Genomic DNA, 22444 nt, shown 5'->3' with positions numbered 1-22444 from the left:
CAAAACACACCACCAGACGTGATACTGCCCACCAGAAAGACAAGACCCAGCCTCATCCACCAGAACACAGGCACCAGTCCCCTCCACCAGGAAGCCTACACAACCCACTGTACCAGCCTTACACACTGAGGGCAGACACCGAAAACAACGGGAACAACGAATCTGCAGCCTGGGAAAAAGGAGATTCCAAGCGCAGTAAGTTAAGCAAAATGAGAAGACAGAGAAACACACAGCATATGAAGGAGTAAGGTAAAAACCTACAACGAATTATCCCAAAATTGAGGTGGTAGACTTTGGGAGCAACTGTAGAATGGGGTTTGCTTTCAGCATCTAATTTGTTTCTGATTTTATGTTTATCTTAGTTTAGTATTTAGAGCTTATCATTGGTAGATTTGTTTACTGACTTGGTTGCTCTCTTCCTTTTATATATATTATATATTTTTTCCTTTTTCTCTCTTTGTGAGTGTGTATGTGTGTATGCTTCTTTGTGTGATTTTGTCTGTATACCTTTGCTTTTACCATTTGTCCTAGGGTTCTGTCTGTCCACTTTTTTTTTTAGCATAGTTTTTACTGCTTGTTATCATTGGTGGATTTGTTTATTGGTTTGGTTGCTCTCCTTTTTTTAAATTATTTTTATTTTTAATAATTTTTTATTTTAATAACTTTATTTTATTTTTTCTTTCTTTCTTTTTCTTTCTCCCTTTTCTTCTGAGCTGTGTGGCTGACAGGGTCTTGGTGCTCTGGCCGGGTGTCAGGCCTGAGCCTCTTACGTGGGAGAGCCAAGTTCAGGACATTGGACCACCAGAGACCTCCCGGCCCCATGTAATATCAAACAGCAAAAGCTCTCCCAGAGATCTCCATCTCAACGCTAAGACCCAGCTCCACTCAACGACCAGCAAGCTACAGGTCTGGACACCCCATACCAAACAACTAGCAAGACAGGAACACAACCCCACCCATTAGCAGAGAGGCTGCCTAAAATCATAATAAGTTCACAGACACCCCAAAACACACCACCAGACGTGATACTGCCCACCAGAAAGACAAGACCCAGCCTCATCCACCAGAACACAGGCACCAGTCCCCTCCACCAGGAAGCCTACACAACCCACTGTACCAGCCTTACACACTGAGGGCAGACACCGAAAACAACGGGAACAACGAATCTGCAGCCTGGGAAAAAGGAGATTCCAAGCGCAGTAAGTTAAGCAAAATGAGAAGACAGAGAAACACACAGCATATGAAGGAGTAAGGTAAAAACCCACCAGACCAAACAAATGAAGAGGAAATAGGCAGTCTACCTGAAAAATAATTCAGAGTAATGATAGTAAAATGATCCAAAATCTTGGAAATAGAATGGAGAAAATACAAGAAAAGTTTAACAAGGACCTGGAAGAACTAAAGAGCAAACAAACAATGATGAACAACACAATAAATGAAATTTAAGATTCTCTAGAAGGAATCAATAGAAGAATAACAGAGGCAGAAGAATGGATAAGTGACCTGGAATATAAAATAGTGGTAATTACTACCACAGAGCAGAAATAAAGAAACAAGAACGAAAAGAATTGGGGACAGTCTCAGAGACCTCTGGGACAACATTAAATGCACCAACATTCAAATTATAGAGGTCCCAGAAGAAGAAGAGAAAAAGAAACAGAGTGGGAAGATATTTGAAGAGATTATGGTTGAAAACTTCCCTAATATGGGAAAGGAAATAGTCAATCAAGTCCAAGCACAAAGAGTCCCATACAGAATAAATCCAAGGAGAAACACGCCAAGACACATATTAATCAAACTATCAAAAATTAAATACAAAGAAAAAATATTAAAAGAGAAAATCAACAAATAACAAACAAGGGAATCCCCATAAGGTTAACAGCTGATTTCTCAGCAGAAACTCTGCAAGCCAGAAGGGTGTGGTAGGACATACTTAAAGTGATGAAAAGGAAAAACCTACAACCAAGATTACGCTATCCAGCAAGGATCTCATTCAGATTCGATGGAGAAATTAAAACCTTTACAGCCAAGCAAAAGCTAAGATAATTCAGCACCACCAAACCAGCTTTACAACAAATGCTAAAGGAACTTCTCTAGGCAGGAAACACAAAACAAGGAAAAGACCTACAATAACAAACCCCAAACAATTAAGAAAATGGTAATAGCAACATACATATCGATAATTACCTTAAAGTTAAATGGATTAAATGCTCCAACCAAAAGACATAGACTGGCTGAGTGGATCCAAAAGCAAGACCCGTATATTTGCTGTCTACAAGAAACCCACTTCAGACCTAAGGACACATACAGAATGAAAGTGTGGGAATGGAAAAAGAAATTCCATGCAAATGGAAATCAAAAGAAAGCTGGAGTAGCAATTCTTGTATCAGACAAAATAGACTTTAAAATAAAGAGTATTATAAGAGACAAAGAAGGACACTACATAATGATCAAGGGGTCAATCCAAGAAGGAGATATAACAGTTGTAAATATTTATGCACCCAACATAAGAGCACCACAATATATAAGGCAAATGCTAACGGCCATAAAAGGGGAAATCAATCAGTAACACAATAATAATAGGGGACTTCAACACCCCACATTCACCAAGGGATAGATCATCCAAAATGAAAATAAATAAGGAAATACAAGCTTTAAGTGATACATTAGGGCCTCCCTGGTGGTGCAGTAGTTGGGAGTCCGCCTGCCGATGCAGGGGACGCGGGTTCGTGCCCCGGTCCGGGGGGATCCCGCGTGCCGTGGAGTGGCTGGGCCCGTGAGCCATGGCCGCTGTGCCTGCGCACCAGGAGCACAGCGGGAGAGGCCACAACAGTGAGAGGCCCATGTACCACAAACAAACAAACAAAAAACAACAATAAAAAAAATGATACATTAAACAAGATAGACTTAATTGATATTTATAGGACATTCCATCCCAAAACAACAGAATACATGTTCTTCTCAAGTGCTCATGGAACATTCTCCAGGATAGATCATATCTTGGGTCACAAATCAAGCCTTGGTAAATTTAGGAAAACTGAAACCGTATCAAGTATCTTTTCCAACCACAACACTATGAGACTAGATATCAATTACAGGGAAAAAAAATGTGTGAAAAAATACAAACACATGAAGGCTAAACAATACACTACTAAAGAACCAAGAGATAACTGAATAAATCAAAGAGGAAATCAAAAAATACCTAGAAACAAATGACAATGAAAACACGATGACCCAAAACCTATGGGATGCAGAAAAAGCAGTTCTAAGAGGGAAGTTTATAACAATACAATCCTACCTCAAGAAACAAGAAACACCTCAAATAAAGAACCTAACCTTACACCTAAAGCAATTAGAGAAAGGAGAACAAAAAAAACCCAAAGTTAGCAGAAGGAAAGAAATCATAAAGATCAGATCAGAAATAAATGGAAAAGAAATGAAGGAAACGATAGCAAAGATCGATAAAACTAAAAGCTGGTTCTTTGAGAAGTTAAACAAAATTGATAAACCATTAGCCAGACTCACAAAGAAAAAAAGGGAGAAGACTCAAATCAACAGAATTAGAAATGAAAAAGGAGAAGTAACAACTGACACTGCGGAAATACAAAGGATCACGAGAGATTACTACAAGCAACTATATGCCAATAAAATGGACAACCTAGAAGAAATGGACAAATTCTTAGAAAATCACAACCTTCTGAGACTGAACCAGGAAGAAACAGCAAATGTGAACAGACCAGTCACAAGCACTGAAATTGAAACTGTGATTAAAAATCTCTTCCAACAAACAAAAGCCCAGGACCAGATGGCTTCACAGGTGAATTCTATCAAACATTTAGAGAAGAGCTAACATCTATCCTTCTCAAACTCTTCCAAAATATAGCAGAAGGAGGAACACTCCCCAACTCATTCTACAAGGCCACCTTCACTTTGATACCAAAACCAGACAAAGATGTCACAAAAAAGAAAACTACAGGCCAGTATCACTGACGAACATAGATGCAAAAATCCTCAACAAAATACTAGCAAACAGAATCCAACAGCACATTAAAAGGCTCATGCCCCATGATCAAGTGGGGTTTACGCCAGGAATGCAAGGATTCTTCAATATACGTGAATCAATCAATGTGATACACCATATTAACAAATTAAAGGAGAAAAACCACATGATCATCTCAACAGATGCAGAAAAAGCTTTTGACAAAATTCAACACCGGTTTATGATAAAAACCCTCCAGAAAGTGGGCATAGAGGGAACTTACCTCAAAATAATAAAGGCCATATGGTGAAAAACTGAAACCAGTTCCACTAAGATCAGGAAAAAGACAAGGTTGCCCACTCTCACCACTCTTATTCAACATAGTTTTGGAAGTTTTAGCCACAGCAATCAGAGAAGAAAAAGAAATAAAAGGAATACAAATTGGAAAAGAAGTAAAACTGTCACTGTTTGAAGATGACATGATACCATACATAGAGAATCCTAAGGATGCCACCAGAAAACTACTAGAGCTAATCAATGAATTTGGTAAAGTAGTAGGATACAAAATGAATGCACAGAAATCTCTTGCATTCCTATACACTAATGATGAAAAATATGAAAGAGAAATTAAGGAAACACTCCCATTTACCATTGCAACAAGAAGGATAAAATACCTAGGAATAAATCTACCTGGAGACAAAAGACCTGTATGCAGAAAACTGTAAGACACTGATGAAAGAAATTACAGATGATACAAACATATGGAGAGGTATACCATATTCTTGGATTGGAAGAGTCAACATTGTGAAAATGACTATACTACCCAAAGCAATCTACAGATTCAATGCAATCCCTAGCAAACTACCAATGGCATTTTTCACAGAACTAGAACAAAAATTTCACAATCTGTATAGAAACACAAAAGACCCCGAATACCCGAAGCAACCGTGAGAAAGAAAAACGGAGCTGGAGGAATCAGGCTCCCGGACTTCAGACTATACTACAAAGCTACAGTAATCAAGACAGTATGGTACTGGCACAAACACAGAAATATAGATCAATGGAACAGGGGAGAAAGCCAAAAGATAAATCACGCACATATGGTCACCTCATCTTTGATAAAGGAGGCAAGAATATACAATGGAAAAAAGGCAACCTCTTCAATAAGTGGTGCTAGGAAAACTGGACAGCTAAATGTAAAAGAATGAAATTAGAACACTCCCTAACACCATACACACACAAAAAAACCTCAAAATGGATTAAAGACCTAAATATAAGGCCAGACACTATAAATCTCTTAGAGGAAAACACAGGCAGAACACTCTATGACATAAATCACAGCAAGATCCTGTTTGACCCACCTCCTAGAGAAAGATAAATAAAAACAAAAATAAACAAATGGGACCTAATGAAACTTAAAAGCTTTTGCACAGCAAAGGAAAACATAAACAAGACAACCCTCAGAATGGGAGAAAATATTTGCAAACGAAGCAACTGACAAAGCATTAATCTCCAAAATATACAAGCAGCTCATGCAGCTCAATATCAAAAAACAACCCAATCCATAAATGGGCAGAAGACCTAAATAGACATTTCTCCAAAGAAGATATACAGATTGACAACAAACACATGAAAGGATGCGCAACATCACTACTCATTAGAGAAATGCAAATCAAAATCACAATGAGCTATCACCTCACACCAATCAGAATGACCATCATCAGAAAATCTACAAACAATAAATGCTGGAGAGGGTGTGGAGAAAAGGGAACCCTCTTGCACTGTTGAGGGGAACGTAAATTGATACAGCCACTATGGAGAACAGTATGGAGGTTCCTTAAAAAACTAAAAATAGAACTACCATATGACTGAGCAATCCCACTACTGGGCATATACCCTGAGAAAACCATAATTCAAGAAGAGTCATGTACCACAATGTTCATTGCAGCTCTATTTACAATACCCAGAACATGGAAGCAACCTGAGTGTCCGTCGACAGATGAATGGATAAAGAAGATGTGGCACATATATACAATGGAATATTACTCAGCCATAAAAAGAAACGAAATTGAGTTATTTGTAGTGAGGTGGATGGACCTAGAGTCTGTCATACAGAGTGAAGTAAGTCAGAAAGAGAAAAACAAATACCGTATGCTAACACATATATGTGAATTCTAAAAAAAAAAAAAAAATGGTTCTGAAGAACCTAGGGGCAGGACAGGAATAAAGATGCAGATGTAGAGAATGAACTTGAGGACATGGGGAGTGGGAAGGGTAAGCTGGGAAGAAGTGAGATAGTGGCATAGCTAGTGGGAAGCAGCCACATAGCACAGGGAGATCAGCTCCATGCTTTGTGTCCACCTAGAGGGGTGGGATAGGGAGGGTGGGAGGGAGACACAAGAGGGAGGAGATATGGGGATACATGTATATGTATAGCTGATTCACTTTGTTATACAGTAGAAACTAACATACGATTGTAAAGCAATTATACTCCAACAAAGATGTTAAGAAAAACAAAAACACAACAAACAAAAAAACAAACAACCTGATTTAAAAATGGGCAGAAGTACAGAATAGTCATTATTCCAAAGAAGGCATACAGATAGCCAACAGGCACATGTAAAGATGCTCAACATCACTAGTTATTAGAGAAATGCAAATCAAAACCACAATGAGATATCACCTCATACTTGCCAGAACAGACATCCTTAAACAGTCCACAAATAACAAATGCTGTGGAGAATGGTGTGGAGAAAAGGGAACCCTCCTACACTGTTGGTGGGAATATAAATTGGTGCAGCCACTATGGAAAACAATATGGAGACTCCTCAGAAAACTAAAAACAGAGCTACCATATGATCCAGCAATTCCACTCCTGGGGATATATTCAAAGAAAAGGAAAATGTTAATTCAAAAAGATATATGCACCCCAGTGTTCACAGCAGCATTATTTACAACAGCCAAAATATAGAAGCAACCTAAGTGTCCATGAACAGATGAATGGATAAAGAATATGTCGTATATATACACAGGGGAATACCACTCAGCCATAAAAATAAATGAAATTTTACTGTTTGTAACAACATGGATGAACTTGGAGGATATTATGCTAAGTGAAATAAGTCAGAGAAAGACAAATACTGTATGATATCATTTATATGTGGAATCTAAAAAATAAAACAAACTAGTGAATATAACAAAAAAGAAAAAGACTCACACATATAGAGAAGAAACTAGTGGTTACCAGTAGGGAGAGGGAAGGGGGAGCGGCAATATAGGGGTAGGAGAGTAAGAGACACAAACTATTATTCATAAAATAAATAAGCTACAAGGATATATTGTACAGCACAGGTAATACACACAAGATTTGATAATGACTAGAAATGGAGTATAACCTTTAAAAATTGTGAATCACTATGTTGTACACCTGAAACATATAATATTGTAAATCAACTCTACCTCAATTTTAAAAAAGGAAAAAGAAAATCACTTTGTGTTACATACCAAATTAATAATAAAAAGGACAGAAACCACATGATCATCTTAACAGGTACAGAAAAAGCAGTCAACAAAATCTAACACCCATTTATGATAAATACTCTCAAAAAGGCTAGAGAATGAAGGGAATCCCCTCAACCTGATAAAGGGCATCTTCATAAAATCCATGGTTAACGTCATGCTTAATGCTTTCCCCTTAAGATCAGGGACAAGGCAAGGATACCTGCTTTCACCACTTCTATTCAACATTGTACTGAAGGTTCAAGATGGTACAATTAGGAAAAAAAGAAATTAAAGACATCTAGTTTGGAAAGGAAGAAGTAAAACTGTATTTGTTCTCAGATGACATGAGCCTGTACATGAAAATCCCAAGGAATATAACACACACACACACACACACACACACACACACACACACACAAATGGAACAAATAAATGACCATATCAAGGTTACAGGATACAAGATCAACACGTGAAAATCAAAAATCAACAATCAACTGCTGATTTCTATATATTGGCAACAATTAATCCAAAACAAAATTAACAGAACATTTCCATTCACAGCAGCATCAGAAAGAGTAAAATACTTAGAAATAAATTTAATAAAAGCAATGCAAGACTTTTACACTGAAAACTACAAAACCCTGCTGAGAAATCTAAATAAATGGAGAAACAATTTCTGTTCATGGACTGGAAGACTAGATATTGTCAAGATGGAAATTCTCCCAACTTGACTTATCCAAAATAGATCTATTCTATTCAATGCGAGCCCTATCAAAATGCCAGCAGGCTTTTTGTTGTAGAAATTCAAAGCTGATCCTAAAATTATATGGAAATATAAAGGACCCAGAATAGTCAAAACAATTTTCAAAAAACTAAATATAGCAAACATTGACAGATCTGAAGGGAAAAGAGAGCAATTCAATAATAGTAGAAGACTTCAATACCCCACTTTCAATAATGGATAAAACATCCAGACAGAAAATCAATAAGGAAGCAGTGGGCTGGAACTACATTGACCTAACAGACATATACAGAACATTTTGCCCAACAGCAGCAAAATACACATTCTTCTCAAGTGCACAGGGAATGTTCTCCAGAATAGATCACATTAGGTAACAAGTCTTAACAAATTCAAGAAGATTAAAATCATACCAAGTATCTTTTTCAACCACAACGGGATGAAATTAGAATTAACAAAAGGAAACTGGAAAATTCACAAACATACGAAAATTAAACAACACACTCTTGAACAACCAATGGGTCAAAGAAGAAATCAAAAGAGAAATTAGAAAATACCTTCATACAAACAAAAACACAGCATACCAAAACTTATGGGATGCAGTAAAAGCAGTACTAAGAGGGAAGTTCATAGCAAAAACTGTAATTTTTTAAAAGGCCAACTATAATACTGGACATACAAAATCAAAAATAATTGCCAGAGAAATTCTGGAAATTAATAAATGAGTTAAACAAGTGCGGAGTATGGTCATTTTGTCCAAAACTGATCTTCCGGCCACTCAGAAAAGAAGCTGGATTCCTATGAACTTCCATAACAACTGGACTCAGCTAAATGTGTAATCGATTCTGGTCACCCACAAAGCTTGTACTCAAGCTCCTTCCTATCATGCCAAAGGAGGGGCTGGTGCTTCCCCAACAGTAAAGGTGGACATGGAGATTTCTACTACTAGCATGCCATGTCATACATCTGGCAAGGTTTGGATCCCAGCCCTTGATTATGCCAGGGAAGGGCTGCTTCCCTCAAAATTTATGTTAAGCCGTCAAAATAGGTTCTAGGTTACCCAATTTGTTGGCATATTTATACACAGTAGTTTAAAAATCTCAAAACCCAAGGGTCATAATCCCTTTCTCGGGGTGAGAAAAATGGTCCTGATAGACCTCTGTACACTGTCCTAGGATGAAAAGGCAATGTGGAGCCCAGTGCAACTAGTACTGCACCAGTCTATGCGTTTCGCCCAATGAATGTTACTCCAGTAGGTTAGGTATGAGTTTTGCTTGGATATTTGTACTTATTTGCATAAAAATTGTTACAGCAAGGTGGGCATCAAGCCAGGTTTCTACTGTAGCTTTCTGGAAGTGGATCAAAGAATGAGAGGTCATCTGGCAGCATGACCAAAAGAGACTCATTTTGGCAGCATGGCCAGTCATTGGGATGGTTGGTCTCACTAGCTGCCTGTGGAAAAATATCCCTAAAGTCCCAATGAATGAAAAATCTGGGGGATAAGATTGCCCAGGTTAGAACTTCTTGGTTTTTATTAATGTTCTTGGTGGGAGTGTCCCAGGAAGAGGCAAACTCAACTGAGGGGAAAGCTAAACAATCCCTGATAAAATCATATACACACACAGAGAGAAGAGAAATAAGGATACAAAACAAGAACTGAGAAACACTACTGCAAATGAATAAGAGAGGAGGATTTGTTCTACCATATATCTACACTATTATAAAGCTGTGATGATAAGGCAATGTTTTGCTGGTACAGGGAGAGAAATATAGAGTAGTGGAGAACAGGAGCCCAGAAACAGACCAATGCATATAAGGATGCCTGTTTCATGGCAAAGCTGATATTGCATAGCAATGGGTATAGACAGGTATTTCAACAAATGGTGCTGGGACTACTGCATATCCATATGGGAAAAAAAGACTGCTACCTTATACCATATCCAAAAAACAATTCCAGGTAGATTATAGACCTAAAACATGGAAGTTAAAACTATAACGCTTGTAGAAAATCAGAAGATACATTTGAGAACTTGGGGTAGAAAACATTTCTTGATCAAGACACCAAAAATATTATTCTGAAAGTAAAAGAATGACATGACCTTTAAGAATGTTCTGTTCATTAAGATATCAAGAAAGGGAACAGACAAACTTGAGTGGGAAAAGCTATTTGCAACTTATACAACCAACAAAGGACTCACATCTAGAATACAGAAGAACTAGAAATCAATAAGGATAAAACAGATAACCCAAACAAAAAAAAAAAAGGGCAAAACTCCAATAGATATTTAAATAAAAAGAATATCCAAATGGCTCATAAATATAGAAAAAGGTTCTCAAACTCATTAGTAATTAGAAAATTACAAATTAAAACCACAATGATTTGACAATGATGCCAAGACAATTCAAGGGAAAAGGACCAGTCTCTCAACAAATGGTGCTGAGACAACTGCAAACTCATATTGCAACTGCATATCCACATGCAAAAGAATGAAAATGGACCCCTGCTTCACACCATATACAAAAATATCTCAAAATGGATCAAAGACCAAAATGTAAAAAATAAAACTCTTAGAAGAAGGAAGCACAGGTGTAAATCTTTGTGACCTTGGGTTAGATAATGGTTTCCTAGGTATAATAACAAGGCACAAGCAACCAAAGAAAGAAAGACAAATTAGACTTCATTAAAATTTAAAACTTCTGTACTTCAAAGGACATTATCAAGAAAGTGAAAAGGAAGGCCACAGAATGGGAGGAAATACTTGAAAATTATATACCTAGTAAAGGTCTAGTATCCAAAATATATTTAACAACTATTTCAAACAACAATAAAAGACAAATAACCCCATTTTTTTTTAAACGAGCAAAGGATTTTAAAAAGATATACAAATGCCCAATAAGCATATGAAAAGATGCTGAAACTTGTTAGGGAACTAAAACTTTTCTTGCTGTCAGACCAAGAACTTATCTGTATAATTTTTTTTTCAATAAAACTTTTCCAGTGGGGGGGGGGGAAATCCCACATTGATATACCTCTTCATACCTACTATGGTGTGTATAGTAAGAAAAGACAGACAATAGTGAGTGTTGGTGAGGATGTGGAGAAATCAGAACTTCACACACTGCTGGCAAGAATGTAAAATGGTTACAACCACTTTGTCAAACAGTTTGGCACTCCTCGAAAAGTTAAACATAGTTACATTATGACCTGGGGATTCTACTCACAGGTAAATATCCAAGAGAATTGAAAACATGTCCACGTAAAAAATTATGCATGACTGCCAATAGCAGCATTATTCATAATAGCCAAAGAGTGGGAACAATCCAAATGTCCATCAACAGACGAATGAATAAATAAAATATGGTATAGCCACCCAGTGGAATATTATTCACCCATAAAAAGAATGAGGTACTGATACTTCTTCAATATAGATGAACCCTGAAAAGATTATTGTAAGTGAAACCAAAAACTAAAGACCACATATTGTATGATTCCACTTATATGAACTGTCCAGAACAGGCAAGTCCATAGAGACAGGAAGCAGATTAATGTTTTCCAGGGGTTGAGGGGAGGGTAGAATAGGGAGTAGGACTGTTAATGGGTTGGGGTTTTCTTTTTAGGGTGGTAAAAATGTTCTGGAGTTAGTAGTAGTGGTTATACAACTTTGTGAATATACTAAGGACCACTGAATTATACACTTTACAAAGGTGAATTTTATGATATGCAAGTTATAGCTCAATAAAAAATATATAATATACCCCTTAGATTAGTAAAATTTTTAAAGTTTGACAATATCAAGCCTCAGGAAATCCCACACTGCTGGCTGGAGTGTAAATTGGTACAATCACTTTGAAAAAAAGTCTAACGTTAGCTAGTAAAGAGATGTATACCCAATGATCTAGCAATTCTATTCCTAGATATGTACCCTATAGAAATGCATGCTTACATACAAAGTCATAAAGCTATGGTAATGAGGCAGTGTGGTATGAGGTACAGGGATACTGTTTATAGCCATTTCATTATTAATAAGTCCTCCAAACAGAAAATAATCCAAACGCCCATTAATAGAGGAATGAATATAAATAAACTAGGAAGTATTCAATCAAGGAAATATAAAATATAATTAAAATGAACTAGAGCTACACCAAAAGCAAGGGTGAATCTTACACCAGAATACTGAGTGGAAAAAAAAAAAAAAAACAAGACCCAAAATACTGCATGATTCTACAGACAGAATGTTCAAAACAAGGGAAAACTAAACTTTACTGTTTAGGGATACATGCACAGGGGGGTAAAATTCTAAATAAAAGCAAAGAAATAACTACCATAAAAGTCAGAAAGTGGTTTCTACTGGGGGTAGTTATGACCAAGAAGGATACATAAAACATTTCTGAAATACCAGAAATGTACTACCACCTAATGTATATAAGAGTGTCTCACAGAAAGTGGACATAATGTATACAACTACAACTTTTATGCATTTTTCTATATGTACATTATGTTTCTCAATTTAAAAATTTTAAAGAATTAATATTATGTATTCTCTCTTGGACACAGGGTTATAAATCCAAGGTCAATTTTGTTATCAGTGATATACAGGTCAACTACAGTCTGAAGTTTTTATGCTTGATTGGCCATCTAAGAGAAGTGTTTAAAGTCTCCCAAGACCTTGAGATTGGGATTGACATATATACACTAATATGTATAAAACAGATAACTAATAAGAACCTGCTGTATAAAAAAATAAAATTCAAAATCCAAAAATAAATAAAGTCTCCCAAGACCTTAATTTCTTGTATTTAACATTTCGCTTTACATATTTTGAAACAACGCTGTTAAGTATATGTAAGATCGCTCCTGTTATACCATTTTTAAGACCATTACTTTTGTCAAAATACAAAATCCCACTGTCATTTTTAATGCTTTAAACCTTGATTCCTATTGGGGCTTAGATTAATAATGCTAAACTATTTCTTTGTGTTAGTATATATCTAGCATATATTCTTGACATATTTACTTGAAATGTTTCCTCGTCATTCTGTTTGGAAGTGTCTTATGTAAAAGGCTATATAGTAGGTCTGTTATTTTGTTTAACCAATCTGAGACTCTTTTAATAAGTAATCCTTTAATAATGTAAGTAAACCCATTTACATTTATTATTATAATTGAAATATCTTGTTTGCTAGCCAGCCTCCAAGATGGTCCTCCCAAATCTCCACTTTTGAATGTCTACATCCTTGTGTAGTCCCCTCCCACATTATACGAGGGTTGGTCTGTGTGACCAAGAGAAAGCATCAGAGGTGATGGCATGTCACTTTCAAGATTAGGTTATAAAACACTGCAGCTTCCACCTTAGGCTCTCTCCCTCAGTTCACTCTGGAGAAGCCAGATGCCAGGCTGTGAGGACGTCCAGGCAGCCTAGAGAAAGGCTCTCAAAGTGAGAAACGAAGCACCTGGTCAATAGCCAGGAAGAAACTGAGGCCTATCAACTACTGCATGAATGAAATTGGAATCTTCCAGATTCAGATGACTACAGCTCTGACAACTTGACTGCAACTTCATGAAGAACCCTGAACCAAAACCAGACGGCTAAGCTACTTCCAAATTCCTATCTCACAGAAACTGTGAGATAATAAATGTCTGCTATAAGCGGCTATGTTTTGGGCTAATCTGTCACACAGCAAGAGATAACACATTTACACTTAATTCTATCCAATTTATTTTCTTTTTTCTATTTATATACTTTGCCTTTATTATTTTTTCCTTACCAACCTTCAATCAACTTTTCTTTGTTCCATTTTTATTTCAACATTATTAAAGCTTTATATTCCATTTATATTCTTAGTTACTAACCCATATATATTTCTGACAAAGTTTAATATCACTAACAATATCTTCCTCCCAAACAAAAACCAACCACAAAACCTTCACATGCTTTTACTTCCATCTAACATCAATATTCATCATGGTAGGCTTCCCTGGTGGCGCAGCGGTTGAGAGTCCGCCTGTCGATGCAGGGGACACGGGTTCGTGCCCCGGTCTGGGAAGATCCCACATGCCGCGGATTGGCTGGCCCCTTGAGCCATGCCCGCTGAGCCTGCGCGTCCGGAGCCTGTGCTCCGCAACGGGAGAGGCCACAATAGTGAGAGGCCCGCGTACCGCAAAAACAAAAACAAAAAAAAAATACTACAGATTAGTTGTGCCAGTTAAGTCTGAAATTAATTTATACAAAACTATACAGAATGTATTTGTATGTGACTTCTTTGAGATTTATCCATGTGGTTACATTTGACAATGTAATATGTTCATTTCCACTGTTGCATACTGTTTACTATCTGAATATACCACAATTTATTTTTTGATTCTACCAGTGATGGACCTTTGGCCTGCTTCCATTTCAGGGCTATTATGAAAAACAGTACTAAAGGTATCCTTGGTATGTCTTTTGACACACAAACGTATGCATTTCTGTTTGGTATTTAAAAGAAGTCAATTGAAATTCTGATTGAGGGTTCAATGAATTCATGAATCAAAATAAGATGATGTGCTATCTTTACAGTATTGAATATTCTAATCTAAAAACATGATATATCCCTCCATTTATTCAAGTCTTACTTTAAATAACATTTGATAATTTTCTGTGTAGAGATGTATACAATTTTCGGTAGATTTATTCCTAATGATTTGATTTTAATTAAAATGGTACCATCTTTTCAAAATTGTATCTTATTGATCAGTTGCTGGTATGTAGAAATAAAATTGATTCTGGATATTAGCCTATCCAGTAACTTTGGTAAATGCATGTATCAATTCTAATAGGTAATATATAGATTATTTTGCACTTTCTATATACACAGTCATGTTGTCTGCAAAGACACTTTCATGTCATCTTTCAAATCTTTAGGTATTTTATTTTTTTCTTAACTTATTGCACCAAGTAGGGCCTTCCAGTAAAATGTTACTTAAAAAACAGGATTAGCAAGCATCCTTGTCTCATTCACAATCTTAAAGGGAAAGCCTTTAATTGTTCATCAATAAGTATAAAGTTTATTGTAGATTTTTTGGTACTCTTACCAGAATAATTATGTTCCCTTCTATTATTTGCTTTGGAAAGATATTTTTAATTACAAATTGCCACTGAATTTTATCAATTGCTTTTTAGCATCAAGATGTTAAGATTTATCTCCTTTATTCTTTTTTTTTTTTTTTTTTTTTTTGCGGTACGCGGGCCTCTCACTGTTGTGGCCTCTCCCGTTGCGGAGCACAGGCTCCGGACGTGCAAGCCCAGCCGCTCCGCGGCATGCGGAATCTTCCCGGACCGGGGCACGAACCTGTGTCCCCTGCATCGGCAGGCGGACTCTCAACCACTGCGCCACCAGGGAAGCCCTCCTTTATTCTTTAGATGAGAAATATTATGTTGATTTTTGACTGTTAGGTCAACCTTACAGTTCTAGAATAAATGCATACTGGGAAATACTTGTTCATTATTTCTTCATATACCGTTTTTGCTCCATTCTCTCACATCTCCCTCTGGATTCCAATCATATATCAAGTGATATTATGCCACAGTTCTCTGAAGCTCTGTTTATTTTTCCTTAATCTGTTCTCTCTGTTCTTCAAATTAGTTACTTTCTATAGCACTATCTTCAAATTCACTAACACTTTCACTCTCCTCAGCCATCTCTAGTTTGGTGTTAGGCTCATCCAGCAAATAATCCATTTCAGTTATTGTACTTGTAGCAGGCAAAATGGCTTCCCAAAGATGTCCATGCTTTCCTCCATGGAACCTGTGAATATGTTACCTTAAATGGCACAGACCAACCCCTGGCTGACAGCCAGCAAGGAAACAGGGACTTACAATCTATAACCACAAAGAAATGAATTTGGCCAACAACCTTAACGAGATTGCAAGTGGATTTTTTCCCAAAGCCTCCAGTAAGCAAAAGCACACTGCCAACATCTTAACTTTACCCCATGAGACCAATGTCTAACCTAAAGAACTGTGAGATCATGGATGTTGTGATTACATTTGTGGTAATTTGTTATGGCAGCAATAGAACACTAATACAGATTTTGGTACCTGGAAGTGAGGTGCTACTATAATACCTAAAATTGTGGAACTGCTTTTGGAACCAGACAATAGGCAGAGGCTGGAAGAATTCTAGTGAGCATAATGAAGAAAATCTAAAATGCCTTGATGGACTGTTATTATAAATTTGATCTTGAAGGAGAGGCAGTGAGGGCTCAGACTGCTTGTAGAAAGCTGGTCTTGGAGGATCAGAAGGAAGTCAGAAACTTGTTATTGTAAAATGGAGTAAGGTGGATCCTTGTTATGTACTGGCACAGAGCTCAGTGAAACTGTGTCCTACAGTTATGTGGAAAGCAGAATTTGTAATTTTTGGATATTTACTTGAGGGATATTTACTTGAGGGAATTTCCAAGGAAAGTGGTGAAGGTATGACCTGGTTTCCTCTTGCTGCTTATAGTAAAATGTGACTACTGGTTACATTTCCCAAATTCTTTGCACTTCTAGCAATTTTATTTTATTTTTATTTTTTTAGTTATTACTGTATATAGACATTGTGAACGATATAATGCAAAGACTCTAGAATCTAAGATGTTCCTGTAGCAGGCAGTTAACTGAGCTGGGATCGAATTCCAAACGTTATCTTCTCCATGGTGAGTTGCAAGTGAACTCTCCATTCAGTTCTTTCAGCTGACAGCTACTGCTTTTGGACAGGTTTACTAGAGTCTTCCCCTGTATAAGCACACTAGAGTAGTCAGCCAAAGATTTTTGCAGAGTTTAAAATTGATTCTGAGGCTCACTGTACCTGTGGCTCCCTCTTTCCCAGGATTTCCACCCTAAATTTTCATCATTCTTCTAATTTCAAACTGTGTTCTGTCCCCACTGTCCATAAATACTATGGCTTTCTATGATCCCACACCCCAAAATTGTGGAGTGCCCTCAGAGACCAGCCAGATATACACAAATCTCACCCAGTATAGTTTCTGTCTTCCACGCAGTAATTTCCCTCCAGTTTTTGCCTGCTTTTCACCACTCACCAGTACTTTCAAATAGTGTGGCTTCTTTTGTTTCACGGATGCACAGTTTTGGACTAATGATATAATCAGTATTTGCAGGAGGGCTAATATAGCCAAGCTACTCTACCATTACTGAAAGCAGGAAGCTCAGCTGAAATTTTTTTTTTTTTTTTTGGCTGTGTTGGGTCTTTGTTGCCGCACACGAGCTTTCTCTAGGTGCAGCGAGCGGGGGCTACTCTTCATTGCGGTGCGTGGGCTTCTCATTGCAGTGGCTTCTCTTGTTGCGGAGCACAGGCTCTAAGCACATGGGCTTCGGTAGCTGCAGCATATGGGCTCAGTAGTTGTGGCTCAAGGGCTCTATCTAGAGCGCAGGCTCAGTAGTTGTGGTGCACGGGCTTAGTTGCTCCGCAGCATGTGGGATCTTCCCAGACCAGGGCTCGCACCCATGTCCCCTGCATTGGCAGGTGGATTCTTAACCACTGTGCCACCAGGGAAGCCCTGAATATTTTTTTTAATATTCCATTTTTTCTTCTCTGTTGACATTTATATCTCCTAGTTTTTTTAGTGATTACTCAAAAGGTTACAGTATTCATCCTTATATTATCAGTCTACCATCAGATACTATAACACTACTTCATGAACAGTATAAGAACCTTATGAATGTGTATTTCTACTAGCTTCCCTCATGTGCTTTAAATAAATTATTAAATGCAGTACTTCAACATTCTCTTTTATAAAAATAAAAAAGATAAACAAGATGATTCTTAATGTCACTTCCAGCTTTCACATTTAGTTACTATATAACCTATGATAAATATTTTTGTTCAATATCAGTTTGTTATTTATTGTATTATTAGCAATCATAATCTGTTAAGTATATATGCTGGAGCATACATTAAAGTAAAAATAAAATTTGTGATTCTTGGGCTTCCCTGGTGGCACAGTGGTTGAGAGTCCGCCTGCCGATGCAGGGGACACGGGTTCGTGCCCCGGTCCAGGAAGATCCCACATGCTGCGGAGCGGCTGGGCCCGTGAGCCATGGCCGCTGAGCCTGTGCGTCCGGAGCCTGTGCTCCGCAATGGGAGAGGCCACAAAAAAAAGTTGTGATTCTTGGAATCCCATATTTTTTTTCTTGATTTGGAAAACACCAAATCCAACTGTAAAGTCGACATTGCCCAAAAAATATTCATAAAGGAAATAAACTCTGAGGTATGTTAACCAGCAAATGGAAAATTACTTAGGATTAGCTGAAAACACTTACCCCTCTTCATTTTCTTTTAGTAAGCGACTGGCAATTCGGATCAACATGCAGTAGGCAAACTGTGATTTGAGACCAGATTTAGTAAATTTATTCAACATCTTAGAAACAGCAAGGCGATCACTCTTTTTAAGGTGATACAAAACTCCCAACGCATGGTACTAAAGAACAAGAAAAAGAATATGATATAGAGAGAAGGCTGAGTAGGAAGAGGATAAAACTTACATAAATATAGAATCATACGGAAATACATTTTTAATAAAAAGATACCCAAGTTTAATGTAAAGAAATAGAATATCTTTTTCATACTGAATCAAACACAGGCATGATTGAAAGGATAAGAGTTTCTAATTTACCCTCAGAAGTTGTTAATACAGATTAGGTAAGTATTAAGGGGGTGACATACAATCTGAAGATGGCTCTAGCAGGTTCAGCGTTGCCCCATCCATCGTTAGTACAAAGGCTCTCAGGTCCAAGGCTTTAACCAGTGTTACAGGTCTTGCTTAGTGGATTTAAATCATCTGTGGTTATGTTAGTGGTTAAAGGATTAATCTCCTGAAGTAGGCTTATGGCATGTAATTATCATGGCACTTTGTGTAAAAACACAATGATCAGAGTTAGGAAGGTGAGAATGTTTCCCAGGGGAAAAATTACTACTCTACTTCCTCATAAGTGAATATGCTAACATGAGAAGTAAACATTAAAAGAGGATAAATAAGTACCCTCTCAAATATAAATGGAGTACTTTACATAAAATTGCCAGTTAAGAATTTAATCTTGTTCCTTTTAATTAAGAATAGCGTAATGAATATCAAAAGGAGATCTTTCCAACAGAACAGTTTTAAAGCTTCACAAAGTGATAATTACTCTTTACTGTTTTTCTAATGTCTAGTATAATCAAGGCCTGAAAAGCTTGGAATTGAACATCCATCTTCACAAATTATTTTTCAAACAAAGGACTGAAATGAATTATGACCTCTGGAATGAGCATCTCAAACCACCACTGAATATAAGAATCTTCTCAAACATTCCTACAGTTTCTACTAAACACTATAGCAGGGCCTACAGTGGTAATCATAATTAGTGGGATACTCACTTGGGAATATGCACTAATATAAATATCATGCTGCTTAATATAAGCCTTTAGCTAATACTCATCTGGGGAATCAATAAACTGCCCCTAAAATGTAGGGCTAAAGAAAGATGATGTGGAGACATAAGCTAAGGTGATTCAATGACAGTACCTGGACCATAATATTATCACTTGAAGCAGCTTCTTGGGCTTCATTGACCCAGCGCTTAACCACATCATAGCTTATCTTCATCATGTGCTAAATACAGAAAAAATTGAGAACAGATCATGCATAGTCACTAAAAGTTTAGAAACATGAGTTAGTTTTCTTGGAAAATTACTAACAGACATTTCCAGAAAAGAGAAACAATGTTATAGCTTTTATAAGTCTATTTCAAGTCTCTGAGACAACTAATAAACCTGAAACACTTCCTCCAAGACCCCTTTGCAAAGGTGAGCATATGTTTGTGGGCTGGGAAAGGTGTATAAAGGGAAGTAATGAGAGGGGAAGGACGGGGAGGGAATGGATAATTAATAGGATGGTACTTAAATAATGTTAACATTATAGGTTTTACTTCCAGGAAACTCACCTGGAAGAAAAAAACAGAGTACCATAAAAAAGTAGAGTACCTGCTGTAAAACTTGACCAATTATATTCCAGAACCAGCAACTCTCGTGATTCAGATGATCTAATCCATTCACACATTAGTAACCAATTTTAATCAAATACAATGTGATAGGCTGTCATGAATAAATTTTGTTTTGATAAAAAAGAGAAAGAAAAGATATTACTAAAACAAACAGCACTTCCTGGGAGGAAATTTAGTAATGGGACAGTAGACTTTGGACTGAAGGACACTGCAGACACAGGGCACCAACAAAAGCAGAGGACAAAGAGACAAGAGGTAGAAGGGCAGGTCACAAAGGAAGATTTAAAGAAAGAGATTAGCTCAGTTTCTTCCCTGATCCCCATCCCACCCTAACCCACTATCTGTATTATATATACAACATAGCTTTCTGATTACCAAAACCTTTCAAACATATGAAAATTTCATGTTTTTATAACTGCCCATTTTAATTGCTCAATGTTCCTCTTTCAGGTAAAGCATTATTGTACAAAGTAACAGAAATGTATACATATTTTTAAATATTTCATTTGTGAGAGAATCATACTGATACTTTGTTTTTGCAACTAGAAACTGTACCAGGCATGAGAACCAGTTACTTGTTCACTTACTAAGGAAGATACCAATGCTGAACTGGATACACTGGAGACTTTATCCACAATGGCCTGTTTCATGTATCTTTCAATGGCCTGCAACATTGTTCCCTGAGAACATTCATAAAGAAAAAGCGGTTGAAGCAGAACATTTTCATCCAAAACTACCACTTCAAAATAATTTACAAAAACAAGTCACATATTTGTCTCTGTGCAAATATTTAGAATGCATTAAAAGGCTTATCATATAATAATCAGATCCCAGAGGGCAAAACCCAGACAACCAAGTGGCAGCTTTAAGAAGGAACATTTGGGGGCTTCCCTGGTGGCGCAGTGGTTGAGAGTCCATCTGCCGATGCAGGGGACACGGGTTCGTGCCCCGGTCCGGGAAGATCCCACGTGCCGTGGAGTGGCTGGGCCCATGACCCATGGCCGCTGAGCCTGTGCTCCGCAATGGGAGAGGCCACAACAGTGAGAGGCACGTGTACCACAAAAAAAAAAAAAAAAAAGAAAAAAAGAAGGAACATTTGTAAGGAAGAGGAATTAACTGTTCCACAATGAAATAAACGATCTCAAAATGAAGAATCCCAGTTCGGAAGAAATACACAAGTAGAGGCTGAACCTATCAGGGATATTATAAAAGAAATTCCTAAATGGGGATGCTTTTAAAGTCCTGAAGGTACCTCTACGTGTAGGGCACGTATTTTATATGGCTCCCAGAGAGTCCTATAACCAACTGTAATCTCTGATTATTTTAGATTCAGAAGAAATTAAATGTGCAGTATGCTGCTATAGAGTCCTCAGTAGGAAATGCTCTGAAAATAAAGTTCTTTTTCATTTATCTGCAAGAAAGCTTAGCACTGGGAAGGTGGTGGCAGGTAAGTAAGGATGCATAAACACACCAAGATCGATACTTAGATGAAGAGTCTTAGCTAGCCCTGGAATGGTCAAGTCTTATGGTATCAATTTAATGCTAAAAGCAAAAGCAACCACAATAAAGTAACTGAGCATTGAAAAATACGAAACCATTTCTATTACTCCTCCTAGGATCCAGATTTACCATTTAATCCTGCTCAACCTTTGAAATTTGAGAAGATTGCAAGCATATACATAAAATACACCCCATCATGAATATAGCTGAAATATTATTCAATTTGCTTGGCAATGCCCAGCCTGTCCTTCATTTTAACCTTTCCTTCTCAGAGTTCCAAGAAAGGGACAGCCTAACATACTCTATAACCTCATCCCTCCCAATACAACAGACTAAGTCAAGGTTAAACACCTGATTTGGACCCAGGTAGATAACAAGCCACTGGCTGGCTGATGGCTAATCGGATTTTTTCTCTTAAATACTTAAATGAGAGGGCTTGAGCCTGGTAAATGATGGATCGTAATAGTAAATATCTGAGAATCTTGCTGCTGAGTTCCTTAGAGCTGCCCTATTTCTTGTTCTGGTTGTAAGCTTTACCTCAAATTCTGAGAGATTTGTATTTTGTAAGAAAGATTTTTTTTTTTTTTAAAGCTAAATTCGAATGGGTTTTTGTCTCCTGCAAGCAATGTGCCCTATGACAAATAGTCAAGAAATAGAATAATCTAAATAAACAAAAGGAAAAAACAATCTAAAAGAAAAAAAAAC

At 37.2% G+C, this 22444-nt stretch overlaps 1 protein-coding gene across 1 annotated transcript in view; it reads right to left on the bottom strand.

Moving 5' to 3' along the window:
• The window catches only part of LOC112394970 (coatomer subunit gamma-2), a gene marked incomplete at its 3' end in the record, with an annotated part of 65314 nt that overhangs the window by 11814 nt on the left and 31056 nt on the right, over positions 1-22444 (bottom strand). Inside the window, exons 7-9 of the mRNA XM_024737979.1 lie at positions 20827-20919; positions 19762-19848; positions 18521-18678 (exon numbers count right to left, since the gene is read on the bottom strand). Of these exons, the coding sequence (XP_024593747.1) occupies positions 18521-18678; positions 19762-19848; positions 20827-20919 (338 nt within the window). The remainder of the gene's footprint in view (positions 1-18520; positions 18679-19761; positions 19849-20826; positions 20920-22444) is intronic.

This window comes from Neophocaena asiaeorientalis, unplaced genomic scaffold, assembly GCF_003031525.2.
Source record: "Neophocaena asiaeorientalis asiaeorientalis breed wild unplaced genomic scaffold, Neophocaena_asiaeorientalis_V1.1 scaffold364, whole genome shotgun sequence".
NCBI classification, from domain to species: Eukaryota; Metazoa; Chordata; class Mammalia; order Artiodactyla; family Phocoenidae; genus Neophocaena; species Neophocaena asiaeorientalis.
Note: the sequence above shows the minus strand (reverse complement) of the source record. Positions and strands in the feature narration are given on the sequence as shown.